Source organism: Scyliorhinus torazame, chromosome 12, assembly GCF_047496885.1.
Source record: "Scyliorhinus torazame isolate Kashiwa2021f chromosome 12, sScyTor2.1, whole genome shotgun sequence".
Lineage (NCBI taxonomy): Eukaryota > Metazoa > Chordata > Chondrichthyes > Carcharhiniformes > Scyliorhinidae > Scyliorhinus > Scyliorhinus torazame.
This window is the reverse complement of record NC_092718.1, coordinates 23,313,111-23,338,671: the sequence shown is the minus strand read 5'-3', so window position 1 is coordinate 23,338,671 and position 25,561 is coordinate 23,313,111. Positions and strand designations below refer to the sequence as shown.

General features: G+C 50.4%; 1 protein-coding gene across 1 annotated transcript; it reads left to right on the top strand.

Moving 5' to 3' along the window:
- The first annotated feature begins 398 nt into the window (after positions 1–398).
- Positions 399–25,561, top strand: LOC140387433 (hyaluronan and proteoglycan link protein 3-like). The gene is made up of 5 exons (XM_072470533.1): positions 399–736; positions 12,285–12,423; positions 17,746–18,111; positions 19,480–19,782; positions 22,898–25,561. The coding sequence occupies exons 1-5, from the start codon at positions 725–727 to the stop codon at positions 23,182–23,184; spliced, it is 1,107 nt and encodes a 368-aa protein (XP_072326634.1). The 5' UTR covers positions 399–724; the 3' UTR covers positions 23,185–25,561.

The following is a 25,561-nucleotide window of genomic DNA, read 5'->3' as shown; positions in this document are numbered from 1 at the left end:
CAGTGGACTGTGCACTTGGGCGAGGAATGCCCGCGTGTGGGTGGCTGCAATTAAAGTGGATGTGCCGACTGGAATCATTGGGCTGCAGAATTAGAAAGAGGACAAATTGACCAAAAGGAATAGAGGGGCGGCTTGTTCACAAGAGGTACCAAAAATAAATCAGTGGTGTAAATATAGCCCGGTTAATGAACGTATCGAAAGAAAGGGAGAGAGAGAAAAACAAAGTAATTTCACATCGATATGTGTTTATTGATCTAATGCCAGATGTATTCTGCACAAAGACCTTTTATAGAAAGTGGCTTGGCTGTTCCTAAAATACACCAAAGTGTAACCACTAACTCAGAAGGCAGGTAGTCTCCTGATGGCTCGGGGGTGTTGGGGACTGGACATTGAATAGTTTAAATGCCAAAGGATTTGGCTCAAGACAACAGAGAGGGCACGATTCGAGAATCTCCTATAGAATAAACACAGGAGTGAGTTCCTGTGTCCTTCTGGGCGATCAGGGGCTGCCTTCAGGACGGAGCGTCACTGAACTGACTGCTGACGTTGTCTGACTCCCCCCCACCCCCAGTGTTTTTTTCCTTTATATATAAAGTACAGTTAGTTTAAGTGCCACAGATTTACTCACCACAGGCTCTGGGATACCAAAGGGGCGTTTGGCAAAAAAGGTAGTGAGCTTTATTTCTTTTTGCCGAGGGTCGACTTGAAGCACAGGAAAAAAAAGATGTTCACCTTGGTAAGTAACAAAGATTTCCTCAATTTAAAGAGTTGTGCTATTTCAATGCAGGTCAATTTCCAGACCCCGCTGTGAACTCGTCTTAATGTACATTCCGCTCAAAAAACAAAGCTTGCCAGTTTTGTTTCAAAGTTTAACAAACAAGTGAGCAGTTTTTTTGAGGGGGAGTGTGTGTGTTTGTGGGTCCTCTTCTGCACTGACCTCTTTGCTGAAAGATTTTAAAAAAAAAATGTACAAAAGCAAGAAAGCGGGCTGGGTGCGTGGGAAAGTGGAATGTTAGACAAGAGCCGGTAAATTACCTGATTCAAAACACACAGCTGTAATCTCACTGTTCAGGAATGGGAGAATTAAAATGTAGCTGTTTTACTTTAAGCTCAGGTAAAGGGTGAAGTTTTGTTTTGTTTGAGCGCTTATATATTGGGCAAAGAATGATACTTTAAAATAACTTTCCTGGCATAACCGAGGCGAAATTGGACAATGTGGAAACAGTATATTCGACTGCAGCATTTCAGCCAGATTAATTTTGATTTTCATGATTTATCTCTTTACTTAACTTTGAAAAGTCATTCTCACTGGGAGAACTCTTGATGGTCGACCTGTGGATTCATAGAATTTACAGAGCAGACGGAGGCCATTCGGCCCATCGAGTCTGCACCGGCTCTTGGAAAGTGCACCCTACCCAAGGTCAACACCTCCACCCTATCCCCGTAATCCAGTAACCCCAACTAACCTTTTTGGACACGAAGGGCAATTTAGCACAGCCAATCCACCTAACCTGCACATCTTTGGACCGTGGGAGGAAACCGGAGCACCCGGAGGAAACCCACGCATACACGGGGAGAACGCGCAGACTCCGCACAGACGGTGACCCAAGTCGGGAATCGAACCTGGGACCCTGGAGCTGTGAAGCAACTGCGCTGCCCCTATGCTAGCATGCTGTCCCACGTTGTGGGGGTGAGACCCACGCAGACACGGGGTGAATGTGCAAACTCTACACGGACAGTGACCCGGGGCCGGAATTGAACCCAAGTCCCTGGTGCTGTGAGGCAGCAGTGCTAACCACCGTGCCACCGTGCTGTGATGTGGGCATAGTGATGTTTCTGCTTGGTTCCATAACATATTGAAGCCCTTTCCCAGGAAGAGATGTAAAAAAATCAAAATCCTTCTTGAAAATGAATTACTGCAGTGTGAAATCTCCTTTAAAATGTACAATTCAGAAATTGTTAAGGCAAAGTTAAGAATCACAGCAAATATTATCATTGGCATACAGCATCTGGTTGTAATTCAAATTGACGGCAGTAAGTATCTGGTAATGATCCCATAAATTTTCTCAGCTCTGGGATAAGGTGCAAAAAATATAAACAATAATTTGAGCTAAGAAAATGGTAATTTTTGTGAAATAATCAAATTTGTCACACAAATAGACTATTATATAAAACCATTTTCGTCCCGAGTGTAAACAGACGTGAAATTTAAAATGTTTTAACACTGGGGGTTATTGTTTTAATCTGAAAGCTATAAGATTGACCGAATTTGGTGCTGGGTGTTATTATGTGAGTTTGGGTTTCTGAGACAACCGTCGCAGACAGGTGATGGCTTCGGGGCCTGGACACATAACCCAGTGAAGTGCTGAGGGAGTGCTGCACTGTCAAAGGTGATGCGACGTTAAACCACAGCTCTGCCGTCTCTGCTCGAGGGGGTGGGGGTGGTGTTATTAAAGATGCTCTGATGATTTCGTCAAGGGGAGCGGTGAGTTCTCCTGGCAGACTGGCCACCATTCCTCCCTCAGCCAATACTAGGAAAAACAGATTATCTGGCTATTCGTTCTTTTTACTGTTTTATTAGCTCTGGCTGTGCACAATGAGTGTGCTGTGTCTCCCTATATATAACCTCAGAAGTGATTCATGAGCTGTGAAGTGCTTTCAGATATTACTTTGGCCCATTGAATCCATGCCTGCTCTCTGCAGCGTAACCCAATCATCCCCGCACTATTCTTTTTGCCTGCAAGTTTTTTTTTCCCCCCTCGGGAACCCATCCCGTTTCTTTGCAAAATAATTCATTGTCTCTGCTTCCACCATCCAACGATTCCAGGTCATTAAAAGACCATTAGCAATAGGAACAGAAGAGGCCATTCAGCCCTTCTAGCCTGCTCTGCTATTTAATACAGCACAGTAGCACAGTGGTTCGCACTGTTGCTTCACAGCTCCAGGGTCCCAGGATCGATTCCCGGCTTGGGTCACTGTCTGTGCGGAGTCTGCACATCCTCCCCGTGTCTACGTGGTTTCCTCCGGGTACTCCTGTTTCCCCCCATAATGTCCCTGTTAGGTAACTTGGACATTCTGAATTCTCCCTCTGTGTACCCGAACAGGCGCTGGAGTGTGGCGACTAGGGGCTTTTCTCAGTAGCTTCATTGCAATGGTAATGTAAGCCTACTTGTGACAGTAAAGATTATTATTATTAATGGCTGATGTAACACTGATTAAGTTTGAACCCTTAATTCCCCTACTGATTAAAAATCTATCGATCTTGGCCTTGAAAATGTTCGAGGTCTTGGCCTCCACAGCTCTCTGGGGTGAAGAATTCCAAAGAATGTCTGTGTTGCAGGCTGTGAGCTCTGTGCTTCAAGCTGGCTGCTACTAGAATGAGCGGAACTCTCCTGTCCCCTGTCTTTATAGTGCGTGTGCTCTCACTGGTGATTGGCTGCGGTGTTGTGTATGCTGATTGGTCCCACTGCATGTCCATCAGTGTGTGTGTGTGTGTCTGCACCATAATATACTGGGGTATATTATGACAAAATTCTTCCTCAAATCTATCTGAAAGGATCACCCCCTTATTCTGCGACTACGCTCTGGTCCTACACTCGCCCATGAGTGGCACCATCCTCCCACCCATCTTACATGTCTACATCATATCACCCACCTTTCAATCTCCTGAACTCCAAGGAGTACACATCTAATCTTTCCTCATGTGACAGTCCCTCCATAGCCAGGGTCATCCCAGTAAACGTCCTCCGTACTGCCTCCTATGATAATATATCAGTCGCTGCACAAAATAGCCCTTCTGCACATCCTGCCCTTCCATCTCTTATCCAAAACCTTAAATCTGGGCCCCCAACTCCTTTTACTATTCGTGAAAGTAGGGAACAGCTTTCCTTTGCCTACCTTTCCCTAAACCTGTCATAATCTTGTACGCCTCAATCAAATTTCCCCACAACCTGCATTGTTCCTGCGGTAGCAACAGGTGTGTGTGTGTGTGTGTGTGTGTGTGGGGGGGGGGGGGGGGGGGGGGGGTGGCGGGGGGGCTCATTGATAATACATCGGCCTGTGTGTCCCCCTCCCCCAGCACCTCGTCCACAGGATTTGGGAGCGGAATGCAACTTGTAAATTCAGACCTAACCTTCGAAGGGAGCAGAAACCAAATTTCCTTAAACCTAGATTTCAACTCCTGACACTTTCTACGATCACAGTAGAGGCCCACGGCCCAGAAAAGGCTCTTCGGCCCATCGTGTGTGTGTGTGTGCGCGCCGCGTGTGCTGGTCAAAAATAACCGCCTTGTCTTCATTTGACCCACCTGGGAATTATTCCTTTGATGTCTGTGTCAGAATCGGAGAAGGGGAGGGAGGGCGGGAGTTTGTGGCCACGTACGTGCTTCGACGATTCTGGCGGACGTCCCAACGAGGTGGGGCCCACCTGAGGTGCAGCAGTGAAAATGAGAACCTTTCAAATACAAGGAGTCTGGCGGCTAGCCTGTTGCCAAGGTTACTGACTTGCAGTTCTCAGGGGTAAACGGATGGAATCAGAAAATACAATTGACAAAACAACAGCCGAATATCTGAATACCCCACACGATAAGAATGGAATTGGATTCATCGAGCGACCACGAGTCAGGTGACCCTGAGCAACACCTCTGCCACCAGTTTACCAAGTACGAGCGCCTGGCTGACTGATACCCAATGCCAGGGCAACATGTTGGAAAATAGTCATAAAATCCAAGCACTGGGCATTCTGGTGAGAGTTCGGAATAACACACCCTTTCTCCCTGAGGGCGTGGGGTAAATTCTCTTCCCAGCCTTTCAAGAAATGTAGGCTCTGCAGTTGACAGGGTGTCTTGGAGCTCGCTGCCCGTGAGGCTGGGTGGTATCAGAGACGATGAATGATTTCAACAGGACATTGGGGGAGCACTTGAGGGAGATAAAGCTCCAGGCTGACGGAGGTGGAGCAGGAATGGGGCTGTCTGGATCGCTCTACCCAGAGAGCCGCCTGGGCTGGATGGCCTCCTCCTGTGCCATTTTGACCATTTGGAATCACTACAGTGCAGAAGGAGTCCATTCACCCATCGGGTCTGCACCGACCCTCTGAAAGAGCACCCTAGCTAGGTCCACGCCCCCAGCCATCCCTGTAACCCCACTTAAACTTTTGGACCCTAAGGGTCAATTGATTGTGGCCAATCTATCTAACTTGCACATCTTTGGACTGTGGGAGGAAACCGGAGAATCAGGGGGAAACCCACGCAGACACGGGGAGAACGTGCAGACTCCGCACAGATAATCATCCGAGGCCGGAACTGAACCCGGGACCCTGGTGCTGTGAGGCAGCAGTGCTAACCGCTGTGCCACCGTGCTGCCTTCTGCCACCATGCCAGTGATGCCGGAGCATCGATGGGTTAATGATACTCTAATGCTGGAATTGTACGAAGTGCCTGGACTCATGCGAAGGCGTCAGGCGCACATACCAACGTCATCGGGCACTCGCGCAATATTTTGGTCGGCAGGCATGCGCGAGAGTCGGAAGCGCGCCCACCAACTATCTTGCCGGAAATTTAGCCCATTCAGGGGCCAATTGAACGCAATTTACTCGGCCCGTCTGTTTTTACAGCCAACAAATTGGCCGATTGGCCAGGCGGACTCAAGCCTTCGCTGCAGCCTCGATCCAGGGCGCGACGGACAGTCAGGGCTGAAATAAAATGAACAAATGTGTCTGAGGTCAGTGTGAGGTCAGTGTATGATTGCGCTGCCTGGATACTAGTGTCGTAGTTTTAGCATTACTTGTCTGGGATCAACAGCGGCACAGTCAGTGGCTCTCCCACTGAGGGAGCACATTAGAAATGCCAGCCCACACTCACCCTGCTATTGGTGGCCATCGTCTTTCCACCCTCCCTGTTGACCGGTAATTTGCCAATGTGAAATTGTGCACCCAGACCGGGAATTTGTCACGTATGCTTCTGGGCCAAAAGGGAGCACTCGCCTGAGCAAAGGGCGCACTCGCCTGAGCAAAGGGCGCACTCGCCTGAGCAAAGGGAGCACTCGCCTGAGCAAAGGGAGCACTCGCCTGAGCAAAGCGAGCACTCGCCTGAGCAAAGGGAGCACTCGCCTGAGCAAAGGGAGCACTCGCCTGAACAAAGGGAGCACTCGCCTGAACAAAGGGAGCACTCGCCTGAGCAAAGGGAGCACTCGCCTGAGCAAAGGGAGCACTCGCCTGAGCAAAGGGAGCACTCGCCTGAACAAAGGGAGCACTCGCCTGAGCAAAGGGAGCACTCGCCTGAGCAAAGGGAGCACTCGCCTGAGCAAAGGGAGCACTCGCCTGAGCAAAGAGAGCACTCGCCTGAGCAAAGGGAGCACTCGCCTGAGCAAAGGGAGCACTCGCCTGAGCAAAGAGAGCACTCGCCTGAGCAAAGAGAGCATTCGCCTGAGTAAAGGGAGCACTCGCCTGAGCAAAGGGAGCACTCGCCTGAGCAAAGGGAGCACTCGCCTGAGCATAGAGAGCACTCGCCTGAGCAAAGGGAGCACTCGCCTGAGCAAAGAGAGCACTCGCCTGAACAAAGGGAGCACTCGCCTGAGCAAAGAGAGCACTCGCCTGAGCAAAGGGAGCACTCGCCTGAGCAAAGGGAGCACTCGCCTGAACAAAGGGAGCGCTCGCCTGAACAAAGGGAGCACTCGCCTGAGCAAAGAGAGCACTCGCCTGAGCAAAGGGAGCACTCGCCTGAGCAAAGGGAGCACTCGCCTGAGCAAAGGGAGCACTCGCCTGAGCAAAGGGAGCACTCGCCTGAGCAAAGGGAGCACTCGCCTGAGCAAAGGGAGCACTCGCCTGAGCAAAGGGAGCACTCGCCTGAGCAAAGGGAGCACTCGCCTGAGCAAAGAGAGCACTCGCCTGAGCAAAGGGAGCACTCGCCTGAGCAAAGGGAGCACTCGCCTGAACAAAGGGAGCGCTCGCCTGGGCAAAGGGAGCACTCGCCTGAACAAAGGGAGCACTCGCCTGAGCAAAGGGAGCACTCGCCTGAGCAAAGGGAGCACTCGCCTGAGCAAAGGGAGCACTCGCCTGTGCAAAGAGCACTCGCCCGATTGGTGGAAAGCTCAGGCCCAGGAGTGCGCTAATATGAAGCAGCGGTTCGCAATTAACAAGAGCGATAGAGCCTCATCGGTCGGTTGAGCCGGCAGCAGTTCAATAGGCACAAGTTGTCAGCTTTGGCTCAGTGCATGCTGGCATCTCAAACCTCTCAGGTCCCCACCCTGGTTTAGCACAGTGGGCTAAGACAGCTAGCTTGTAATGCAGAACAAGGCCAGCAGCGCGAGTTTAATTAGGCCAGCAGCACGGTTCAGTTCCCGTACCAGCCTCCCCGAACAGGCGCCGGAATGTGGCGACTAGGGCCTTTTCACAGTAACTTCATTGAAGCCTACTTGTGACAATAAGCGATTTTCATTTATGACAATCAGCAATTATTATTATTATTATTATTATTAAGCCCAAATTCTGGGCTGACTCTTCAGTGAAACACTGAGGGGCATGAAACCAGCTGGTTAGTACTGCGGTCTCACAGCGCCAAGGACCCGGGTTCGATTCCGGCCTTGGGCAACTGTCTGTGCGGAGTCTGCACTTTCTCCCTGTGTCTGCGTGGGTTTCCTCCGGGTGCTCCGGTTTCCTCCCACAGTCTAGAGATGTACAGATTAGGTAAAATGAAAATCGCTTATTGTCATGAGTAGGCTTCAATGAAGTTACTGTGAAAAGCCCCTAGTCGCCACATTCCGGCGCCTGTTCGGGGAGGCTGGTACGGGAAGTTGGGCAGGTGGGGCTATAGGCTTAGGGTCGGGATGGGTAGGGTGCTCTTTAAGAGGGTCAGTGCAGACCCGATGGGCCCTTTGACCTCCTTCTGCACTTTGGGGATTCTACGATTCAAGACTCTCTTGCCTCCTCTCCAGATCGGAGATTGGCCGTCGTCTGACTTTTCTATGTTGGTCTCTGCTGCCACCTGCTGTTAGAATCTAAAAATGGCAACTGCAGCATTAACAACATTTTGCACTGAATTTGTTCTGAGGGTTGAGGCTGGGGGAGTCGGCCTAAAATCCAAAATGTTCAATTCTCACTGAACGAATTCCGACCAGAGCTTTTGATCCTGATGCTGCTGTTGATCCAAGACATTCCTGTCACATCCTGAAGATTCACACCTGGGAATGTCCTGGCAGAGATCCCACTCACCCACGACCCATTTCAATAATTAAAAGCTGAAATAGACGAGAGATTTTCATTAAAAAAATATATTAACATTTGGTTTTGTGCATCAGTAATGTTGGTGGTGTTAGAGCTGGGTGTCGGTGATATAACAACAACAACTTATATTTATGTAGCACCTTGAACGGTAACAAAATGCTCCAAGTATCTTCACAGGAACATTCTAGAAAAAAAAAGTACGATGCTAAGCCGCATCAGGAGATTTTAGGTTCGATTCTCAAAACCTGTCCAAAGAGGTGGGTGTTAAGATGCTTCTTAAAGAGGAGTCGAGGAGGCGGAGAGGTTTCGGGAGAGAATGTGGGGCCCACGCAGCTGAAGGCATGGCCACCAATGGTGGAGTGATTCTAATTGGGAATTAGAGGAGAGCAGAGATCTTGAAGGGTTGTGGGGCTGGAGGAGAGATGGCAGAGATGGGGAGGGGCGAGACCACGTAGACATTTGAGAACAGGGATTCGAACTTTAAAACCAAGACGAGGCTGGAGCAGGAGCCAGTATAGGTCAGGGGTGGGAGTGGGCCAGGCCTCGCTGCAGGGGTGGGAGAGGGACAGGCCTCGCTGCAGGGGTGGGAGAGGGACAGGCCTCGCTGCAGGGGTGGGAGAGGGACAGGCCTCGCTGCAGGGGTGGGAGAGGGACAGGCCTCGCTGCAGGGGTGGGAGAGGGACAGGCCTCGCTGCAGGGGTGGGAGAGGGACAGGCCTCGCTGCAGGGTTGGTAGAGGGACAGACCTCGCTGCAGGGGTGGGAGAGGGACAGGCCTCGCTGCAGGAGTGGGAGTGGGACAGGCCTCGCTGCAGGGGTGGGAGAGGGACAGGCCTCGCTGCAGGGGTGGGAGAGGGACAGGCCTCGCTGAAGGGTGGGAGAGGGACAGGCCTCGCTGCAGGTGTGGGAGTGGGACAGGCCTCGCTGCAGGGGTGGGAGAGGGACAGGCCTCGCTGCAGGGGTGGGAGAGGGACAGGCCTCGCTGCAGGGGTGGGAGAGGGACAGGCCTCGCTGCAGGGTTGGTAAAGGGACAGGCCTCGCTGCAGGTGTGGGAGAGGGACAGGCCTCGCTGCAGGGGTGGGAGAGGGACAGGCCTCGCTGCAGGGGTGGGAGAGGGACAGGCCTCGCTGCAGGGTTGGTAAAGGGACAGGCCTCGCTGCAGGGGTGGGAGTGGGACAGGCCTCGCTGCAGGGCTGGGAGTGGGACAGGCCTCGCTGCAGGGGTGGGAGAGGGACAGGCCTCGCTGCAGGGTTGGTAAAGGGACAGGCCTCGCTGCAGGGGTGGGAGAGGGACAGGCCTCGCTGCAGGGTTGGTAAAGGGACAGGCCTCGCTGCAGGTGTGGGAGAGGGACAGGCCTCGCTGCAGGGATGGGAGAGGGACAGGCCTCGCTGCAGGGGTGGGAGAGGGACAGGCCTCGCTGCAGGTTAGGAAAGGGGCAGCAGAGCTTTGGATGATCTCGGGTTTACGGACGGTGGAATGTGGGAGAAAGGCCAGGAGTGGGTTGGAATAGTCCAGTCTGGAGGTAACAAAGGCCTGGATGAGGTTTTCGTCAGCAAGTGAGCAATTTTAACAGAGAAATAAAATAACCAAGCAAGTCACAGAACCACAAATAAACTAAAATCAACATTGAGCCAAAGAAGGAGGTGTTTGGCAGAATGACGGAGAGCTTGGCTGAAGGTTGTCGGGAGGTGGAGTGGAATATTTCTGCGTCGGGCCCCTCAGGCTGGGGCTTCCCAGGCCCAATGGTGCTGGGCTTGAGGGGAGGAGCCTCAGGAGGTGGGCAGCCGATTAACATGATTAAAACACCAATTAGTGGTGATTTCACGGCCTCAGGGCAGCTTTGGCCACACGGGGCGACTGCCAGCTGACTGGGGGTGGTCTCGCTGTGGGAGGCCGGCGGGATGATCGGAGGCTCCATGTTGCAAAGAGTGGCCGACAAGCACGAAAGGCCACAATTGAGGTCGCGACCAATCCAGCAGAGAGGTTTCCCCTCACCTTCTGGCCGAATCCTTGCCTGTCAGTGAGGAGCCGCCATCGAGCGGAGACGTCATAGAACCATAGAAACGTTACGGTGCAGAAAGAGGCCATTCAACCCAACATGTCTGCGCCGGCCAAAAATACAAGAAAAAAGAAACTACCCGCTCATTCTAATCCCATTTTCCTCTACTTGATCCGTGGCCTTTAGGTTCCAGCACTTCAGATGCAGATCCAGGTACCTTTAATGAGTTAAGCATTTCAGCCTCAACACCCAACTTAGGCAGTGAGGTTCCAGACACCCAGCAGCCTCTGGGTGAAGAACCTTTTCCTCATGTCCCCTCTAATCCTTCTACCAATCACCTTCAATCTATGCCGCTGGGTAACTGATCCCTCAGTTAGGAGAAAGAAGTCTTCCCTATCTACCCTGTCCAGGCCCCTCATAATTTTGTACCCCACTTAAGTTACATCTTCGCGTCCGGTGTTCTAAAACAACCCTAGCCTATCCAAGCTCTCCTCGTAGCTGCAATTTTCCAGCCTTGGCAACATTCTTGTAAATCTCCCCTGCACTCTCTGCATGGGCAAACATGCCCTTCCTCTGGTGACCAGAACTGTGCACACAACTCCAGCTGTGGTCTAACCACCGTTCTGTACAGTTCCAGCATTGCATCCCTGCTTTTGTATTCAATACCTCGCCCAATAAAGGAAAACATTCCATCTGCTTTCCTAACCACCTTCGGTCATGTGGAAGTGAGATCCAGTCCACCCTTCTTAATTGGACAGCGAGCATGTAGGCAGCCGACGAAGAGTCAGTCTCGGGGAACATTGTTCCGCTGCCCCTGTTCTGGTAAGTAAAGGTTCGGGAGCCACGTTTAGGCCTGATGTCGGTTTGTGAAACCCACAGTAACACCCAGCCCCTAGGTGTCAGTTCAGGGGGTGCTTCCACTTCTTGACAGTGGTGTTGACTCTGACAGAACTGACGACCCTAGGCCCAGTGCGGGTTGGGCTCAACCACGATGCCTTTTACAGTTCAATAGCCTGTTCATACTTGCTATTAGGCTTGCCTGTTAGCACTTTATTAGTGGCTAAGTAGGTTTCCTGCTTTTAGTACGAGTTTTTAAACTCGTGTTTTTTTTGGATTTAGAAGCCTGTGAAAGCCTTGTCAGTGCCTTGATGGTTATTTCTGGTCCCTGGGTCCAAGCTGCTGCCATTCCAGATCTTGCCCACTGGGTGGAGCAAGTGAGGCCATTCCTAGTTGCTGCGCAGCAGCGCTACTCGGTGGCTAGGACTGGTTACTACAGGCAGCCCTTGAGGAAGGTGGCTACAGCGCCACCACGCAGCAAGTACTAGTCAGTACAGCAATAGTACAGCAAATAGCTGGTCAAGTTTCAGAGCAGATTTTTCCTGAGGACCATTGGATTGTCGTGGTTGCAATTTTCTCCCAATGGAACTGAAGATTGAAAATTGGTCAGTGCAGCCCCCCAAAAAATGAACCGAGCTTTTTCCCCAGTTGGAAGAGTCAATTACTAGGGGACAGAGGTTTAAGGTGCGAGGGGCAGAGTCTGGAGGAGATGTGCAAAGGAAGTTTTTTACACAGAGGATAGTGGGTGCCTGGACCTCGCTGCCGGAGGAGGTGGAGGAAGCAGGAACAGAGGGTAGTGGGTGCCTGGACCTCGCTGCCGGAGGAGGTGGAGGAAGCAGGAACAGAGGGTAGTGGGTGCCTGGAACTCGCTGCCGGAGGAGGTGGTGGAAGCAGTTACGAAAGTGACGTTTAAGGGGAGTCTTGACAAATACATGAATAGGATGGGAATAGAGGGATACGGACTCTGGAAATGTAGAAGATTGTAGTTTAGTCGGGCAGCATGGTCGGCGCAGGCTTGAAGAGCCGATGGGCCTGTTCCTGTGCTGTACCTTTCTCTGTTCTTTGTCTTTCTTCCTGCGACTTCAGTTTTGACTCATTCTCATTCGTTATCAACCTGGATGTTAAAACCCCTCCTCAGTGTTAGCTTCCTCTTAAGATCTGGAGGTTTCACATCATCTTTGAACCACCAATTTTCAATTTAAAGCAACCTTGGCCCTTGTTCTTCTTTTGCAGACTTGTGGATTCCAACAGGGGTTTTCGATCATGAGGTTTGCTCTGTCTGTGATACTCCTGCAGCTGATTTCCCTGCCCCTGTGTCCGGCACAGAATGGTGCATTCTACATAAACGGCAACGGAAACGGAAACGGTGAACGTAAGTACTGTCATCAATAGTGCCATATCCTTCAAATATCGCTCAGTTCATCCCAGCATTTGCTGCACTGTTGGTGAACCTGGTGTGATGAAGGTCTCCCCAGATGTTACTCATTCCCAAGGCCAGCAGAGGACGTCCTGTCCCCGTTACTGCTTCTCCTGTCCTCATTACTCCTCCTCCTGTCCCCATTACAGCTGCTCCTGTCACCGTTACTGCTCCTCCTGTCCCCATTACTCCTCCTCCTATCCCCATTACTGCTCCTCCTGTCCCCGTTACTGCTCCTCCTGTCCCCGTTACTGCTCCTCCTGTCCCCGTTACTGCTCCTCCTGTCCCCGTTACTGCTCCTCCTGTCCCCATTAATGCTCCTCCTGTCGCCATTACTGCTCCTCCTGTCCCCAGTACTGCTGCTCCTCCTGTCCCCATTACTGCTCCTCCTGTCCCCATTACTGCTCCTCCTGTCCCCATTACTGCTCGTCCTGTCCCCGTTACTGTGGTGATGTGCATCACTGTGGGTACACGGGGGGGTTAATGTAAATACATGTAGGCTAGCTAGACACTAGAGGGAGCACCAGAATCATCACACACACACACACACTCAACCAATAGATCAGTTAGATAGGAGACGACCAATGGACATTCACGATACACAAGGAGATGACACGACCACAGGGGGGCATTACACCAACCCATATATAAAGGACACCACACACATGATCTGCCCGAGTAATAGAAGTGTAAATAGTTTAATAAACGTGTTGAAGTTATCTCCACGTCTGAACCTTCCTTTGTCAAGTGCACCACAAGGAAGCCGCTTATGTTACACCTACAACATAACAAATCATGGTACCAGGTCTGAACTGTTTCAATCCACATAGCCATACCTCAGTGTACAGTGACAACCAGCAACGATACCCAGGCAAGATATTCGAGACCCGGGTTCCGCAGCAGCTCCAGTGCCACGGCGATCTCCGCGAAAACTGGCGGGCATTCCGGCAAAAGTTTGAAATCTTCCTGGTGGCAGCCGACCTACAAGACGTGGCCGATGCTGAAAAAACAGAGCTTCTCCTCACCATCGCCGGTGCCAGAGCAGAAGAAATCTTTTAAAAATTCAATTTCTCCAAGGGGCAAAACAGCAGCGACTTCCAGGCAGTCCTGGACAAATTCGGCAAATACTGTGAGGAAAACACACTCCAACCAGCAAGAAAAGGTAAGAGAAGCACCAGTACTCACCATGAGGCCAAGATCCCGGAGCAGAGAACAATTTTGATTGGCGGCCATCTTTCTAAAGGGACTGCACTTGCACAGTTGCGCGAGAAGTGCACAGAACGGGAAGGTCCGTTTGTGCATGCGCGAGACACCGCGCATGCGCAATCATGAAAACGGCCCCCGTTACAGGAACAGCGATTTGTGCATGCGCAAACGCTTCCTACGTATGATGTCACATGCACCATGATGTCAGAGGCCCCGGACCACGCCCATTTAAAGGGGAAACGTCCCAAATCAAAGAAAAAATCTTTTAACGCCTTAAAACGACCTTCTTTCACCTGGCATGACAGCACAATGCCTCAAATTGAACCAGGAAATGAAATTAACCTCCGAAGAGCCCTGCAACAAGCAGCTACCTACGCCCAAACCGATGATTCCGAACTGAATACTTCAAAACCGACCTTTACATTTTCTCTGGACCTCGCGAGCCCAATGCCACCTCCGACGCAAACAGTGATGATATGGTCCTAGAAGACTACGACTCGGACAAAGGTTTTTTCATTAGAAATGGCGACCCCCGTCCTGAATCCAACGCAGACGCGGATTCGTTCTTCGGATTTGAGGATCTTCAGCCCAGCATCTACGACATCCCGACTTGTGAGTGCAGGATTATGAAATAAGAGACAGAGAGCGGTAAAAGCCCACAGAGAGCGGCCTGCTGCCACACGGAGCGTGGTCCAAACACCGCTCAGGGTTCCCGACTCTACGAAAGAAGACACGCAAGACTCCACACCGCAGTCCTTGCATGAACAAGAAGTGATTCCAGTGTCACAAGCCTCCACAGCGAGCTCGTGGACAGACTCCATAATTGCAGAAATGCAAGACTCCAGAGCGCAGTCCTTGCACGAACAAGAAGTGACTCCAGTGTCACAAGCCTCCGCAGCGAGCTCATGGACAGCCTCCACGATAGAAGCAACGCAAGACTCCGACGCGCAGTCCTTGCAGGAACAAGACCATGAGGGTCTAGCAACCTTCTCTGACCAACTAGCGGCAGATGATGCAAGTCTGCCATGCTCAAGTAAACATCAAGAAGACTATGACAGTCTACCACGCTCCAGTGCACAGCAGGACGACCATACGGTCTATCATGCTACAGTGAAGAACAAAGCGACGATGACAGTCCAAGCCCAAATGAAGGACAACAGCAAGACAATGACAGCCCACCCACATTGTTTGCACCATCAGATGAAGACTCTGACAATTTACCCAACCCAAGTGACCAACAAGCAGCTACTGAGGCTCTACCCATGGTATATGAGACGAGTGACGACAGCATCCCACTTCCCATGCAAGATGTGCAAAGTGACAGACCTCAGCTAGTGTGTACAGAGGCACTCGACGATCACTGTGAGACCACTGGTACCTCCACGATACTTCCACCCTCAATAGCTCGAACCTCTCCACAAGTCAATGCATTCCTGCATGTTCCGACTCCAGACGTGCAGCTTCAAGAAATCTCAGCTGACTCCAGTGAACCTGCTAAGACTCTGGACGGGGAGCATCAACAAACCAACACTGACTCAATTAAAACAGACCAGACTCCAGATGGGGAGCAACCAAACGCCGACTCTGATTCACGTAAGCCGTACTTTACTCCAGACAGGGAGTGCCGCAACCTCAGTGATGGCACTCTCAGGGTCACAGCAGATGCCACAACGACAGGAGATGGATCACTTAACAATTACACTGGGTCAGTAATAACAAGCAGCGGCTACAGTCCAAGAGGAATACACAATATTCACCACAGCTATATCCACACATTTTTTCCACACCAGTAGTGCAGCCAATGACAGCTCATGCTGGACAAACCCAGTATTCAGGCATGCAGCAGCCAGCAGTCTATGCAGCATATTCTCAAACAGGCCAGCACTACGGATTGCCCACTAATGGAATCAAGACCGAAGGAGGACTACCGCAAACGCAATCTGCACTACAGACTGGATGCCTTAGTTACAGCCCAGGATTTGCTGCACCCCAGCCTGGCCAGACGGCATATTCCTATCAGATGCAAGGTTCTAGTTTCACACCATCACCAGGTATTTATGTGAGCAGCAAATCTGTTTCCAAGTTGACAAGCTTCAACGGTTCTCAGCAGGATCACCCTTCCAGCACAGCATGTGGCCAGAACCAGTCTGTACAGTCTTATCCAATTTCAACATATGGCACATCCATGACCTTGAATGATACTGTTGATGGTACCTCTTCAACGTCAACACCTTATCAGCTACAAGATGCCATCCGACAGCACCATCACAAACATCGAAAAAGAACGGGACTCCAAATCAGACAGCGAAGTAATTTGTCCACTTCTTGGTTCCTGTGGCACAGGGACGTTGATGGCGTTCATAACCAAGAGAGACATTTGACCATGATGATTGATGGTTTTTGGACTCATGCGAATGATTTGGACTTATTGTTTACTGTTCCCATGACTTGTATACACCTTAACTTATCTACCTGTATTTTGTTCAATTTTCTTAAAGTGTACAGAAAATATGTAACATATAAAAAAGGGTGGATGTCCTCCTGGCCCCCTTACTGCTCCTCCTGTCCCCCTTACTGCTCCTCCTGTCCCCGTTACTGCTCCTCCTGGCCCCGTTACTGCTCCTCCTGTCCCCGTTACTGCTCCTCCTGTCACCGTTACTGCTCCTCCTGTCCTCGTTACTGCTCCTCCTGTCCCCGTTACTGCTCCTCCTGTCCCCGTTACTGCTCCTCCTGTCCCCGTTACTGCTCCTCCTGTCCCCGTTACTGCTCCTCCTGTCCCCGTTACTGCTCCTCCTGTCCCCGTTACTGCTCCTCCTGTCCCCGTTACTGCTCCTCCTGTCCCCGTTACTGCTCCTCCTGTCCCCGTTACTGCTCCTCCTGTCCCCGTTACTGCTCCTCCTGTCACCGTTACTGCTCCTCCTGTCCTCGTTACTGCTCCTCCTGTCCCCGTTACTGCTCCTCCTGTCCCCGTTACTGCTCCTCCTGTCCCCGTTACTGCTCCTCCTGTCCCCGTTACTGCTCCTCCTGTCACCGTTACTGCTCCTCCTGTCCTCGTTACTGTTCCTCCTGTCCCCGTTACTGCTCCTCCTGTCCCCGTTACTGCTCCTCCTGTCCCCATTAATGCTCCTCCTGTCCCCGTTACTGCTCCTCATGTCCCCCTTACTGCTCCTCCTGTCCCCGTTACTGCTCCTCCTGTCCCCCTTACTACTCCTCCTGTCCCCATTACTGCTCCTCCTGTCCCCCTTACTGCTCCTCCTGCCCCCATTTCTGCTCCTCCTGTCCCCATTACTGCTGTGGAGTTTGCACATTCTCCCCATGTCTGTATGGGTCTCACCCCCACAACCCAAAGATGTACAGAGTAGGTGGATTGGCCACGCTAAATTGCCTCTTAATTGGAAAAAAATGAATTGGGTACTTTAAATTTATATTTAAAAAAATTAAACCTACCTCACTAACTACATTATTCATCTTCAGCTAATTGAATCTCTAGATATTTCCATCAGCCAGCGAAGTGGCTCCGATTTCCTTCTCTTCTCTCCGGGAGACGTTGTCTCATTGCCGGTACAGACAGAATGGCCTCCTTCTGCACTAACAATTCTGTGATTTTGGGCAGGATCTCATTCCACAGGCACTTAACCACTAATCAGAGCCTCATTTAAATGGCTGTTTTCCATGTGTAGGCCTCGATATTGAGTGTCAGGAAGGGTTTCACCTGTGAAAGGCGACTGAACTAAGTTCCAATTCTGCGCTCATCTGAGTCACATCCTGTGGTTGTGATCAGGTGCAGCAATCCCGGCTGACCGTTCCCCTCCCCACCCCCCGCTCCCCCCCTCGCTCCCCCCCTCCCCCCTTCGTCACCCCCCTTCCTAGCTGATGATCAGGATCATCACCTTTTACTCAATTGAGATCAACGAACAATTTATCATTGACTGGGGGAGCAAACCATCATAGAATCTTCCAGGTATCTTTATCCCAATAGCACATCAGGCAAGAGATGTCAGTCTCGTTATTATAAAATGTGTCGGCTGAATTTTAGCAACCAGTAGTTTTTGCTTTTGTTCTTTTTTCCAGATTATAACAGCGTCAAGCTCCACATTGAAACCCAAAAGGACAGACTTTTTGCGCTTCGAGGGGAGAATGTGACCCTGACCTGCCACTATCGTTATGAGCCAGCGGTGAACATGACTCGAAAGGTCAGAGTTAAATGGTCCAAACTCAACATGGACTTCTCCAAAGAGAGCGACGTCATTGTGGCGATTGGATTGCGCCATCGCAGTTTCGGGGAGTTCCGGGGGCGCGTTTACCTGCAGCAGAATGAGGAGGGGGAGGCGTCGCTGGTCATCACCGATGTCAGGCTGGAGGATTATGGGAAATACAAGTGTGAAGTGATTGACGGGCTGGAGGACGAAAGCAGCATTGTTGAGCTGGAGTTACGAGGTAATCCCGCGCTGAGCAAACGGGTGGACTTGAGCGAAGGGCAACAGCTCGAGTTGGGAAGAGTCATCCGAGGGCTGACCTTTTAACGTCTCCCGGTGCATGATTTCAGAGCAAAATTGGCAAAGTATTTCTTCGTACAAAGGGCAGCGGAAGTCTGGAGGTTCTCCCCGAAAATCTATTCAGGCTAGGTCAACTGAAAATGTCAAAGCTGAGATTGATAGATTTCTGTTGGGCAGGTGTACCAGGGCTATTCATCCAAGGCCGGGAAATGGAGTTAAGATATAGGTCAGCACTGATTTAATGGAACACTAGAACGAGCTTGAGGGGCTGAATGGTCTAGTTCTAGTCCTATGTTCCAATCTGTATTCTGGATGGGGGTATGTCGGTGGGACATAAGAAGGAATCAGCTATAGTTCTACAGGTGTGGTACTCAGACGGTCATGCGCCAAGTATGGACTTAGACTTTGAGTGTTGGCACTTAATTGAATATAGGGGCGTTTCACAATCAAGTCAGACCTGTGCGTATACATGAGCTGGATTGTTGTCAGCAGTGAAAGCCTGGTTGGTTTTCCAGGTCCCTTCATTACAGGAAGGAGCTGTAACCAATTGCAGTAGCCCCAATTGATGCTGTAACTAGGATCAGCTGAGCCAGTACAGACCAGGGATTGATTTTCCTCATCTCGATGTTCCAGATTGAATCCTGAATGGTGTGGTTGCCAACTGAGCTACGAACACCCATTCAAACCCAATTTACATTCCAGGTGGAATAGAATAGATGATATCGCTCTTTGAGCACCTTTGATTTGATTTGATTTATTGTCACATGTACTGAAGTACAGTGAAAAGTATTTTTCCATGGCCGAGGGAACGTACACAGTACGTACATAGTAGACAAGAAAAGAATAATCGACAGAGTACATTAACAAATGGTACATCGACAAACAGCGATTGGTTACAGTGTCGAACAAGGGGCCAAACAAAGCAAATACATGAGCAAGAGCAGCGTAGGAATAGTGTTCTGACAGGGAACAGATCAATCCGAGGGGGAGTCGTTGAGGAGTCTAGTAGCTGTGGGGAAGAAACTGTTCCTATGTCTGGATGTGCGGGTCTTCAGACTTCTGTATCTTCTGCCTGATGGAAGGGTCTGGAGAGGGCAAAGCCTGGTGGGAGGGGGCTCTGATAATGCTGTCTGCCTTGCTGAGTCAGCGAGAGGTGTAGACAGAATCAATGTGGGGGTGACAAGCTTGTGTGACGCGTTGGGCTGAGTTCTCCACACTCTGCAGTTTCTTGCGATCTTGGGCCGAGCAGTTTTTGTGGATGACCTACTTTTTATGGAGACTTAACAGATTCTCATGCCTTCTCTTTCAGGTGTGGTCTTCCCTTACCAGCCACATCATGGCCGGTACCAGCTGAACTTCCATGATGCCAAGCAAGCCTGCGAGGAGCAGGATGCCATGATCGCCTCCTTTGAGCAGCTCTTCCAGGCCTGGGAGGATGGATTGGACTGGTGCAATGCTGGCTGGCTGATGGATGGGTCAGTCCAGTACCCCATCACCTTGCCGCGAGGGCCATGCGGTGGCAAAGGCAACTCGGCGGGCGTACGGACCTACGGGCAACGACACAAAAACCTGCACCGATACGATGTGTTTTGCTTTGCCTCAACTTTGAAAGGTATGGACAGTGGAGAGTTTGTGGTGAGGCGACATGGTACTTCAGGCTGTGGGAGGGCACAGCGATTGCACAATGGTGGAAGAATAGGAACTTGCGCCTATGGTTCTGTACACTGTGGATTGCCAGCCACAAATGTGCCACATGAGGTTGGCTTGGAGCAGAGAGTAAATCCTGAAGAAAAGAACGGGAGATTGGAGATGGGAGTCTGTCCTCCAGCCTTGTGTTACTCTTGTGCGCCTCCTGTTGATAATAGTGTGGACTAAGATAAGCTCTCAGGTGTGTGGTTCCCATCCCATCGGCATCACTCAGGCTGGGAATCCATTCAGGGTTCAAAACTGCGTGAGGTTGGGAGAAAGAGGAAGCAGGGCAGAGAATCACATGTGTGTAGCTGTGGTGTTGGCGTGGAGATCACTAGACAGTTCAATGGGTTTTTCTCAAGGTGCAAAAATAACTGAAGCCGAAAACCTGCGGGAGATAGAGTGGAAAGCTAGGCTGGTTTAGCACAGTGGGCTAAACAGCTGGCTTGTAAAGCAGAATGAGGCCAACAGCGCGGGTTCAATTCCCGTACCAGCCTCCCCGAACAAGCGCCAGAATGTGGCGACTAGGTGCTTTTCACAGTAACTTCATTTGAAGACTACTTGTGGCAATGAGCGTTTTTCAATTTTAATTTAAATCCGTTTTTCTATCCAATGGCTAGAAGTGGTTCCATTGTGTTTCATTTATTCTTTGAGGAAAGGTACGGTTGGCTGAATGACGATGGCCGACCACAGGAAGACTTTGCTAATGATTAACATTAGAATGATTAACCAGAGCAGGACCATTGAAGACTGGCTAACCTCAGCGACCGCAACGCCATTCGGGAATGACCCAAGCGATACATGATAACGACCCTTTGTTTCAACAGTGATGTTAAATGGAACTGTGTCCGATCCTTGACACTCTTGTTTCTGAGTCAGAAGGTCATGGGTTCGAGCCCTGCTCCAGGAACTTAAGCACAGGTCATTCGAAATAAGATCAGAAGGCGGAGGCGGTGGGGTAGTGGCAATGTCACTGAGCTAGTAATCTAGACACCCAAGGTAATGCTCTGGGGTCCCAAGTTCAAATCCCACACCGGCAGATGGTTAAATTTGAATTTAATTAAAATTCTGGAATTAAATCATTGCTGATTGTCATAAATATCCAATCCTTTCGGGAAGGAAATCCGTCGCCCTTACCGGGTCTGGCCTTCAAGTGATTCCTGAGCCACAATAATGTGGCTGACTTTTAAATGCCCTCTGAAATGGCCTGGCAAACCCCTCAGTTCAAGGGCAATTAGGATTGGGTAATAAATGCTGCTCCAACCAGTGATGCCCACGTCTCCTGAACGAGGGTGGAGAGGAGATTCACCAGGATGTTGCCTGGGATGGGGCAATATGAAGAGAGGCTGGATAGGCTTGGGTTATTTTCTTTCGAGCAGAGAGGGCGGAGGGCACCTGACCATGAGGGGCATGGACAGGGTGGATAGGAAGCAGTGGCTGTTCCCCTTAGCTGAAGTGTCCAAAGCGAGAGGGGCAGGAGATTTAGAGGGGATTTGGGGAAACATATTTTCCCCCAGAGGGTGGTGGGAGTCTGGAGTGCACTGCCTGGGGGGCAGAAGAGGCGAGAAACCTCACAACCTTGAAAAAGTATGTGGATGAACACTTGACATGTCATAACATTTAGGGCTATGGACGCAAGTGCTGGAAAGTGGAACTAGTGTAGATTAATTTTTCTTTTGTCAGTGCAGACTCGATGGGCCGAAGGGCCTCTTCTGCGCTGTGTGACTCTATGAATAAAAATAAGTAGGCCATTTAGTCCCTCAAACCTGCTCCGCCATTCGATACGATCATGACTGATGTGTTTGTGTTCCGAGTTCTACATTCCCATCTATACCCGATAACCTTTGACCCCCTTGCCTAACAAGAATCTATCAACCTCCGCCTCAAACATATTTAATGACCCCCGCCCAACACCACCACATTCTGAGGTAAAGTCGCCGAACCCTCTGAGAAGAGGACGTTGGCTGACACGAGAGTTCAGTATTGGCGGAGTGCAGCAGTCTCATAGGTACTGTCTTTTCTATGACGTAACGAACCGCCTGAACCCTGAGGTGGACTTAAAAGATCCTGTGGTACCATTTTGAAGAAGAGCAGAAAAGACCCCCTCCCCCCCGGGGTCTTTGGGCGAGCGGCGATTCTCCGGCCCGGATGGGCCGAGCGGCCTGCCCAACACGACGGCTTCCCGCCAGCGCCGTCCACACCTGGTCGCTGCCGGCGGGAACAGCGCAGGAATGCTGGGGGGGGAGGGGGGGCAGCCTCTGGGGGCGGGAGGGGGGTTCCTGCACCAGGAGCGGCCTCAAAAGGGGTCTGGCCCGCAATTGGTGCCCACCGATCGGCGAGCCAGCCTCTCCGAAAGAGGACCTCCTTTCCTCCCCCGCCCCGCAAGATCCATCCGACATCTCCTTGCGGGGAGGACAGCAACCGCGCATGCGCGGGTGACGTCATTTACGCGGCGCTGGCCGCATCATTTACGCGGTGCCGCTTTTACGCGGAGCCAAGGCCCGGCGCGCGTAAATGACGCGACGCCGTTCCTAGCCCCCCATTGGCGGGAGAATAGGGGGCTTGGAGCGGCCTCTGATGCTGGAGTGAAACACTCCGGTTTTCACTCCGGCGTCGGGACTTAGTCTCCCGATGGGAGAATTGCACCCATGACCTCTCGATTATGATCTATTATCCTCTCTATACCATAACACCCATATTGGAGAAACAAATTAAGTTCAACGATTGACAAAGCACATGATTTGGACTTTGTGGCATCTTCCTGAGCACTATGAGCTTCATTGACTGCGACCACACTTCAGAAAAGCACTTAAGTGACTGTAACATGCTTCAAGATGTCCTGAGCTCAGAAATATTAAAAGTGTGAGCCTTTCAAAGACAAATCAGCCTTTGGCATGTTGAGTAAGGGTGTTGAAATCCCTGTAGGAGCTCTAGGCACACATGCACGACTTTACTTTGTTAAATATTCTGAGGCAGATTGTTTGCTTCCTGTACTGACTCCAATCTCTTTGTCAATGTCCCTGTGATTTTTTTTCTAGGTAAATTGTACTTCTTACGCCATCCAATGAAGTTCAACTTTGATGAAGCTGTAAAAGCCTGCCGTGACGATGGGGGCGAGATCGCCAAAGTGGGCCAGCTCTATGCTGCCTGGAAGTTCCTCAAATTCGATCGGTGCGAAGCCGGGTGGGTTGCAGATGGCAGCGTTCGCTACCCCATTGCCTTCCCACGGCCCAAATGCGGCCCATCGGAGCCTGGTGTTCGCTCTTTTGGCTTTCCCAGGAGGGAGAATGGAAAGTTTGGGGTCTACTGCTTCACGATGAGCTAAGGGCCAGGGGTGTGTCTGTGTTGATCACAGGAGGACCTATACTTGAATCACCCTCATTATATGGAGCCAATACTCATCTTTAAAGGTGAAATCAGATTATTTAAGAAAACAGTTCAAATATAATCGTCCTGTTTCGATCCTAATCCTATTTGGAAACTTTTTTGTAATTTACATTAATTTGAACTTTTCCACATACATTTATCTTTTTGAATTTCATAGTACATTTGCTCACATGCACTTCAGGGGGGTTCTGTTTAACGAAAATATTAAATCCAGCCTGTAAGAACTCACGAAGGCAGCTTTGGGAAACTAACATTTCCTACTATACCATGAGACATATTGTCACTTTTCCATTCAGAATCGCTGTTGCCCTGATTGACTCTTCCTCAGTTCCCCGATCTCTTTGTTCCTTTTCCCATTGCTGTGTCCTCATATAAGAGTCTAGAATGGTTCAGACAGTGATCGCAGTCATTGCAACCAGGAATCTAACCAACTTGTTTGGAGGGAATGGCCCCTGGCATGGGATATTGTGTTGGATTTTTGGGCAACGAGTCGGCCGATCTTTGCCCATTGTAATGCAGTCAGTTTAGGATATATCAGATATGCCCAAGGTATGACCTCTCAATTATGATCAATTATTCTATCCGTACCATAACACCCATATTGGAGTGTCAGTTCAACCATTGATGCTTAACCACCAAGTTACAGAATAGTTATCGTCCCAACGGACAGCTCTGTAACATATCTGCACATATCTGCACACCATCTTGAAAACATGCCTCAGAGGAACCTAGATCCAATCCTTGGGTGTCTAAGGTTAGCTGCACGCAATGCAAAAAAACTTTTGACCTTCACATGGAACCTTAAATCTACCATTTTGTGGGTAATGTCTTGCAAATTAAATTTTCTTATATGTTTTGAATTCACAGTTGGTAAAAGCAGATGAGTTTGTCATGCCAAAGCTTAAAAGAAAGATTGGTAGGACGATATATGATCATGATCTAGGATATGAACATTCTCTTTATTGAGGGAGCTGGAGGCAGAGGGTGGAATATTACACCGATGCGATCTTATGGTTCACCCACCGCATTTTATGGCCTAGCCCCTGCCACGACGGAGCTGTAAAACTCCTCCCACAGAATAAATCAAAGTCTCCCCACCCCATTAGAGTTGCCAACCCTCCAGGATTGGCCTGGATACCCCAGGACTTGAAGATGAATCTCCAGGACACGGAGTCTACCACCCTGGAGAATCACTGGGACAATACAAAAGATTGTCATGTTTGTTTGTCATTTTCTTTGAAGGTTTATTTTTTTTAACCGATATAAAAAACACTGAAAATGGGGAAAAAGGCTTTTTAGCTGTCAGGCAATCGTCATCCAATTGGGTAGTGAGCCTTTTTGCTTTCCACTTGGTGTAGAAGGCAGTGCATCAAAAGATGTGTGTATGGCAGGGAGCGTGGGGGCGGGGGGGGGGGGGGGGAAAGTCATGCGTTGAAACCTCCAGGAATATACGTAATCACAGTTGGCAACTCGACATCTCATTGAGATAACAAGGGTCAGAGTCAAATGTCCCATTTTTCATCCAGATCCATATCGATGCGCCCTCTAGTGGGAAAAGCAGTTCACTTCCAGTTCCTGCAGTAAACAAGGGTGAGTAATCACAGAGGGGTGGATTCTACATTGCCCGAATCCTGGTGTCAGGATTTCCAATCAGACGGGGAATGGCGGGTCACCTGAAAAACGGGATTGGCACGGGCGCCAGTGCTCCGCTGCTCCACCGCCAGCCTCAGCGAACTACTCGCCCGACGCCTGCGGCACCATGTATTTAAATCCGATGATGGGTTTGAAGCCATAATGCCCCCCCCCCCCCCCGCAGTACGTTCCATCCCCCAAGTGGGGCCCAGGGTGAGGGCCGTTGAGGGGGAGCAAGGAGGGAAGTAAACTTTTGAAACTTTTCGGACTTCCTTGGGGTTGCATGCCTGGAGCTCAGGGAGTAGCGGGAATGACTTAGTGGCAAGTGCGTGGACTTGGGGTGTCCCCTTCAGGATCAGGGGGAGACCCCCATTGCTGCATTAATTCATTAAACCCACCCCCTAGCTGCAACTTACAGGCTCCTGGCTGTTAATACTGCTGACCGTATCCTGCAAATGTTTATAAACACTCTTGCTATGATTGACAGCTCCTCAAAATATCAAAAGTAGCTAAATTATCTTGCTTCTTCTTTTTCACAGTGATATCCTTTTGATGTGGCGAGGAGCTGTCAATCATAGCAAGAGTGTTTATGCACATTTTGGTTAGCCTCAAAGCAGGGTAATGGAAATGCATTCAGACCTGAAAGGAAAGATAAATAAACAATCTACCACGCAGCTGGGGGG

Coding starts and splice junctions, on each gene's coding strand:
- LOC140387433 (XM_072470533.1), top strand. Junction 12,424..17,745: donor CGGAAACGGAAACGGTGAAC/GTAAGTACTGTC, acceptor TCTTTTTTCCAG/ATTATAACAGCGTCAAGCTC. Junction 18,112..19,479: donor TGTTGAGCTGGAGTTACGAG/GTAATCCCGCGC, acceptor CTTCTCTTTCAG/GTGTGGTCTTCCCTTACCAG.